Raw genomic sequence first — 7,519 nt, forward strand, 5'->3', positions numbered from 1 at the left:
AATTTTTTTTCTGCTTCCCTGTTTTATGTATTACCTTGACGTTGCCTGCTCTGGATGATCATGTGAGAATAAGGACAAAATAAAATAATGCCAAGATCCGCAGAAGGTATAAACACAGGTTTCAGAGTAGCAGCCGTGTTAGTCTGTATTCGCAAAAAGAAAAGGAGAACTTGTGGCACCTTAGAGACTAACAAATTTATTAGAGCATAAGCTTTCGTGAGCTACAGCTCACTTCATCGGATGCATTTGGTGGAAAAAAAAAAGAAGGTATAAAATATGTGCTGTCACAGGATGCTGTTTGTGATAACAGTTCATTTTGAAGCTACCTCATTGTTAAACAGCATGTCTTAGCACTTCTTTCTCAGACATTTTACACTCTTTCACTGTGACCCATGGCTATGGTGATAGGAATCCATAAGAACACTACTGCTCAAGTCTCATTCTCAATCTTATGAAGATATTTTTTCTTAAGATGCAAATGCAATTCAAGATCTAGGATGTTTTTCCCAGAAAATTTGGCTCTGCAGTCAGGTAGATTGTCTCCTTAATATAATTTGTTCTGATAATGACATGCATCCTACTGCTTCAATCAAGCTAACAGTGCTCCCTTACAAGACAAAAGAGTGACTGGATATTGCAATGCCATATGCTTCCTGGTGTCCTACTCACCCACATTGCAGTTTTACAGTACTATATATTTTTCTTAACATATTGTCAGTTCATCTAGAAAATCAGTTTAGCTCACCAACCAGTAAGCACAAAAACCATTGGAAATATGTCAAAGAAAAAATAAGTATATTTTGAAATTAAAAGTATAATATTATATTTGAATATTGCACCTCCCTTTTTGAGATTCACACCAGTCAAGAAAATAGTGGGTTGGCATTTCAAAGTCAGGCTTTATTCATACTACAGATAAAAGAAACAACTATAAAACAATCAAAGAAAATATACAATCAGACTGCCATGCCTATAATATTCAGTGTTGTTGTAGCCTATAATAAACCTTCCTTGTAACTACCCCTGCACCTTTCTGAAGGAGCTGCCATTATCTTATTTTGACAAATGTTTGTTGTTTCTTTCTCAAAACATTTATTATTCTGAGAATTACACTTTTGAACCATGGAGAGGCTTACAGTTGGGTGCTTCCTAAAATCAAGACGTTTTCATAAAAGAAAACTGTAGCGGGTAAATGGACAGTTCCTTCAACAAAAGGCTGAACATAATGATTTGTCTTTGATTTTTTAAAAAAATAGTATGGGTAAATAATTCCTCATGACCTTTCCCTTGTGGTGTTTTCTATGAAACACCAGGGGCCACTTTTTAAATTATTTCCTGATTTGTTTTTAAATAGGACCATAATTTCTGCAACAAAACAACAATAAATGCCTGGCAGTGGTAGGTCCGACATGAGTCCTTGCGCCTTGCGCAGGATGCACTGTTTATTCATCTCAGCCCAGAGCCCAATCCCAGGAACAAAGCAACGTGTGTGACAAGGTGCAAGGTTCAGCCGGCTTCCCCATCATCCTGCATGCAGCGCCCGGCAGCAACCCGGCTGTCTCTTGCCCATTTTGTGCCTACTCACCACAGCTTCCTCTTTAAGGGCATCAGACTGCCCCTGTTGGAGGCGGTCACCCCTATGGCCATCTGCAAGACAGTCAGGTATTTCTGATACTTCATTTTGCCGTCGCCCCCCCTGTCCCTGCCTCGTCCCCGCCGCCGCCACCGACAGAGTCTCTCCAGCCGCTGCATGCAATCATCAAATTTTTATTTCCAGGCATCTGCCGTTCCTGCGTCGCGCTTCTTCCCCTCCTCCTCCTCCTCCTGCCGCGCTCCCTCTGTCTCTGCCCCCCCAGCTCACGCTCTCCTCCTCCGCCGCCTCCTGCCGCGCTCCCTCTATCTCTGCCTCCCCCCACAGCTCACACTTGTCTCCTCCTTTTGCTGCCGCGCCTCTCCTCTCTGCCCTCCAGCTCTCGTGCTTCTCCTCCCCCGCCTCCTGCTGCGCTCCCTCTCTCCCGGCCCCCTGCCCTGGGGTCAAACCCTTTCTCCCTCACTTAGCCCACTTACCTGGGGTATATCGCTTTGCCACCTCCCCTCACCAGGTACCCTGGGCACTCCCGTCCCGGGGGCACTGTGACTCCCCTCCCTCTGGGCACCTGGGGGCCTCTCTCTGACCCCCCATCCCTCTGGGGGCCTCTCTCTGACACCCCCATCCCTCTGGGCACCTGGGGGCCTCTCTCTGACCCCCCATCCCTCTGGGGGCCTCTCTCTGACCCCCCCCCATCCTTCTGAGCACCTGGGGACCTCTCTCTGACACCCCCATCCCTCTGGGCACCTGGGGGCCTCTCTCTGACCCCCCATCCCTCTGGGGGCCTCTCTCTGACCCCCCCATCCTTCTGAGCACCTGGGGGCCTCTCTCTGACCCCCCATCCCTCTGGGGGCCTCTCTCTGACACCCCCATCCCTCTGGGCACCTGGGGGCCTCTCTCTGACCCCCCATCCCTCTGGGGGCCTCTCTCTGACCCCCCCATCCTTCTGGGCACCTGGGGGCCTCTCTCTGACACCCCCATCCCTCTGGGCACCTGGGGGCCTCTCTCTGACCCCCCATCCCTCTGGGGGCCTCTCTCTGACACCCCCATCCCTCTGGGCACCTGGGGGCCTCTCTCTGACCCCCCATCCCTCTGGGGGCCTCTCTCTGACACCCCCATCCCTCTGGGCACCTGGGGGCCTCTCTCTGACCCCCCATCCCTCTGGGGGCCTCTCTCTGACCCCCCCATCCTTCTGAGCACCTGGGGGCCTCTCTCTGACCCCCCATCCCTCTGGGGGCCTCTCTCTGACCCCCCCATCCTTCTGAGCACCTGGGGGCCTCTCTCTGACCCCCCATCCCTCTGGGGGCCTCTCTCTAACCCCCCATTGCTCTGGGGGGTTCTCTCTGACCCCCATCCCTCTGGGCACCTGGGGACTCTGTCTGACCCTCATCCCTCTGGGGGCCTCTCTCTGACCCCCCATTGCTCTGGGGGGCTCTCTCTGACCCCCATCCCTCTGAGCACCTGGGGACTCTGTCTGATCCCCATCCCTCTGGGGGCCTCTCTCTGACCCCCAACCCTCTGGGCACCTGGGGGCCTCTCTCTGAACCCCCATCCCTCTGGGGGCCTCTCTCTGACCCCCCATTCCTCTGGGGGCCTCTCTCTGACCCCCCATTGCTCTGGGGGGTTCTCTCTGACCCCATCCCTCTGAGCACCTGGGGACTCTGTCTGACCCCCATCCCTCTGGGGGCCTCTCTCTGACCCCCCATTGCTCTGGGGGTCTCTCTTTAACCCCCCATCCCTCTGGGCACCTGGGGGCCTCTCTCTGACCCCTCATTCCTCTGGGGACTTCTCTCTGACCCCCAACCCTCTGGGTACCTGGGGGCCTCTCTCTGAACCCCCATCCCTCTGGGGGCCTCTCTCTGACCCTCCCATCTCTCTGGGCACCTGGGGGGGCTTTCTCTGACACCCCACATCTCTCTGGGCATCTGAGGGCCTCTCTCTCAGCTCCACTCCCCACCCCTCAGGGGGTTTCTGTGGGGGTCTCTCTTTCCCGCCCACCATCACTGGACCCTTGTACTCTCCCTCTCCCCGTCAGTCTCCGGTAGCTGGGGTCTGCCCCTCCCTCCTTCCAGAGCAGCGTTATGCCCTATCCCACGGACAGTTCAGTTACCCAGTGCCACTTTGCCGCTGCCATGCTCCGAGCCCGGCGCTGCCCTCTCCCCTCTGGGTCTCTGTCCTCACTGCTCTAATCTCATTAGCGCCTAGAATAGCCCCATGTTATTTTCATCCCCACCCCCACCCCCTGCCACCATCACTTGTGATTTAGCTGTAATCAGGCTATGGAGCCAAACACCGCATCAAACGCAAACTGGCTGCTGCTTAGAGGCCATGACCACTGTGTTCCAGCATAGGGGCTGGGGAGCTTCCCAGCAGTAGCACCTAAATCAAAACCTCCTTTTGAACAGAGAGAGAGAGAGAGAGAAATGACTAGAAACAAGGTTACTGCGGATCCCCTGCCCCACATTCACCTCTGCACCACAGAAATAGGAATTCCTATGCAAAGCTTAATGAATCAACAGCAGAAAGAACATCATTCCTGATTCTCTCACAACCAAAGAAATTATAGATTTGAAAGGCAGATGGCTATTAAATCAAACCTATAAATGTGATATAATCATTCCTAGACATTCATTCTCTGGGAACCTTAACAAATATAACTAAAAACAATTATGTGTTGCATCTTATATTCAACACATAATACTAATAATAATTTCTTAAACCTGTTTTGTGCCTTTTACCCCAAAGTTCACTAATATTTACATATGGCACTCCATAGGTGACTATAAAACAAAGACATTCTGAAGACATACAGTATAGAAAGTGAGAAACAGTATATTATCATATCATGCTTTCTATGTACTTACAGAACCACTGAGGTGAAAACATCTCTGGGGAGAAGGCAGGCATTTACCTGACAGACTGATCAATAGCAGTGTGAGTTTTTTTGGCTGCATATACCAGAGAAAAACATGTCCAAGGATCTTTAATGTCCACATAAAACAGAGAAGATCTAAAACAATATAACAAGCCCCCCAACAGCAAAAAGGAGACAAAATAATTTAGGCCTTGGCACAAAAGATGCCACAGATATGCTCTGGTGTGAATACTGGGAAATAGCATTCCAGGCTCACAGGGCCTCAATAGAGAAAGCTCTATCACCAGTGCTCTCAAGATTATGAGAGATAGTCCAAACTCATAATCCTACCCATCTCAATTGCCAGAATAGGTCAGTGGACTGGCCCTATATTATTTAAGGGTGTATACATTTTGTAGAGTACAGGTGTCATCAACCCACATTAATGATGAAGTAACCAAGCTGTACCAAGATATTACAGATGTGTGAATTGTATGAGCTGTAGTATTTACCATGAGTTAAATAAGTGCTGTCAGCCTCATTAAGAAAGAAAAAATATACCTTAAATTATATTCACTTGCAAGACTCAAATATCAGAAATTTCCTTTTTTAAAATGCATATGGTGCCTCAGAATCATACTAGACTATATTCTACCAAGGCCTATTCCATACATCAGGATAAGAAATGCCAGCATTACACTCACAAGTATAACAGATGTTAATTAAATCATATTATAATAATCATATTCTTATGGTCACAACAGTGGCTGGGACATAACAGTTTTGTTCTCTGAGCCAGGAAATCTGGGATTAGTGGAAACATCCCGCGATTCCACAGTATCATAAATAGGAAGGTTTGAAAAGCACTGGCTCAGTGTCTCTCACATTGGCCTGATCCTCTATAGCTCTCAAGACACATTTCATGGGTTCTTGTTCTCCTTCTAATAGATCCAACATTTAAAAAATTGGGAATTACTTAATTTTAAAAAACAGTCAATAAATTAGACTCTGGCCAAGAGAAACAGTAGGGGTGGGGAATACAACTTTCTACTTTCAGAGTGGTAGCCATGTTAGTCTATATCAGCAAAAAAACCAAGGAGTACTTGGGGCACCTTAGAGACTAACAAATTTATTTGGGCATAAGCTTTCGTGGGCTAAAACCCACTTCATCAGATGTATGGAGTGGAAATTACAGTAGGAAGATATATATACACAGAGAACATGAAAAAATGGGTGTTGCCATACTAACTGAAACAAGACTAATCAATTAAGGGGGGCTATTAACAGCAGGAGAAAAAAAACTTTTTCAACTGTTTGAAATGGACCATCCTGATTATCACTACAAAAGTTTTTTTTCTCCTGCTGAAAATAGCCCACCTTAACTGATTAGTCTCGTTACAGTTGGTATGGCAACACCCATTTTTTCATGTTCTCTGTGTATATATATCTTCCTACTGTATTTTCCACTGCATGCATCCGATGAAGTGGGTTTTAGCCCTTGAAAGCTTATGCCCAAATAAATTTGTTAGTCTCTAAGGTACCACAAGTACTCCTCATTTTTTTAACTTTCTACTTAACTGTCATTCATGTCCTTTCTAGGTTTTGCCTTTGAGACTAATACTGCTAATGTACTGCCTACTGTGTACATATATGACTGCCATCTAAAGAACAGAATATCAGACCTGCTAAATTAGGTACCATAAACCTTAAGAGAAACAGGAAATGTGGTTAAGATCAGAAAAGTGACTGAAAAAATGCAACGTTCTTGTTCAATTGACCTGCTCCCTGTGCACATGCAGAGTGGACTCTCTGTTTACTTTCATGACTTAAAATAATGACTCTTTATTGTTTTTACTCACTTTAGCTCCAGAGCCCACTTCAGTTTGTGGTGTGCATGTAAGGAGCTGGGAGCAAGAGGTGCTAGGAGCTGAGAGTGAGAATGCATACTGTTGGAGGACTGAGGAGTACAAGCATTATCAGACACCAGGAGGAAGGTCCCATGGTGAGGATAAAGAAGGTGTTGGGAGGAGGCCATGGGGAAGTAGCCCAGGGAGTTATAGCTGTTGCACAGCTGTTCCAGGAGGCGCTCTAGACAGCAACATTCCACAGGGCCCTGGGCTGGAACCCAGAGTAGAGGGCAGGCCCGGGTTCCCCCCAAACCTCCCAACTCCTGGTCAGACACAGGAGGAGTTGACCTGGACTGGGTTCATGAAAACGGCCAAACTGAGGGCTACCGTGAAGCTCCAAGGCGAGCAAATCCGCAAATAAGCGCAAGACCCACCAAGGTAGAGGAGGAACTTTGTCACAATACATATATATATATAATTTATAAACTAGTTAAATCTTGATATGAAATTATTGCTTGGATAAACACAGAGCCCTACGATGACATTTTTACAAAGTCACATTTGAGACTATAAATTCACTTTATGAGCCTGTGCAGGAAGATAGACATGGATTTGTGGATCTATTTTTAATGTTTGTGTTTACATACATTATAATATTCTCTTCAAGTATGCCTTCACCTTTATTTTTTATTATTTGCAGATGGAATAAAAAGCTCAATATAGTTAGAAGGTAAATAATTTGAGGCAGGGGCTACGTCTTCAACTGTATTTGTCCAAGATTTAGCAAAAAGGGGCCCACAAATGCCTAACAGCAACCTTACTATTATGATATAAATGCATAATAATAAATATAAAAATAATCTGTGCTTTTTCATTCTAAGTCAAAAACATGTTTCTCTCCTGCCCTAACCCCTAAAGACTCCCAAATCGGAAATTGCAGGGATGTGATATACACAAAGCCTGATTTTTCCTAAAACAGGAGCTCTTAAAAAAATAATGAGCTTGTAGAACACTGACCTGAACCTACTGTAGCTCTCTCAGAAGAGGACTAGCTAATAGAAAAAAATCTACCAATATTTAAATCTATTGAAAATCGTAATTTAGTTTGATGTGGAAAATATTTTCCTAATTCTGTCTGCACCTGCAGCTTCCACACTGGACCTGTGCTCATGGTCCCAATTTTCCCAGTCCAGGCAAGGCCACAGAATTTATAACTGAAACAAAGAAATG

The 7,519-nt window shown here is 46.5% G+C and overlaps 1 protein-coding gene across 6 annotated transcripts in view; it reads right to left on the minus strand.

The window, feature by feature from the left end:
- Positions 1-1,933, minus strand: part of TJP1 (tight junction protein 1) — a 308,480-nt gene extending 306,547 nt beyond the window's left edge. For 3 of the 6 annotated variants that reach the window (XM_038418334.1, XM_043493218.1, XM_038418333.1), the window contains exon 1: positions 1,586-1,707. In XM_038418334.1, the coding sequence (XP_038274262.1) occupies positions 1,586-1,680 (95 nt within the window). In that variant the 5' untranslated portion in view covers positions 1,681-1,707. Of the gene's footprint in view, positions 1-1,585 lie in introns of all 6 variants that reach the window. The other 3 variants (XM_038418328.1, XM_038418329.2, XM_038418327.1) reach the window with 3 other exon arrangements.
- Positions 1,934-7,519: the final 5,586 nt, after the last annotated feature.

Source organism: Dermochelys coriacea, chromosome 10 (genome assembly GCF_009764565.3).
Source record: "Dermochelys coriacea isolate rDerCor1 chromosome 10, rDerCor1.pri.v4, whole genome shotgun sequence".
Lineage (NCBI taxonomy): Eukaryota > Metazoa > Chordata > Testudines > Dermochelyidae > Dermochelys > Dermochelys coriacea.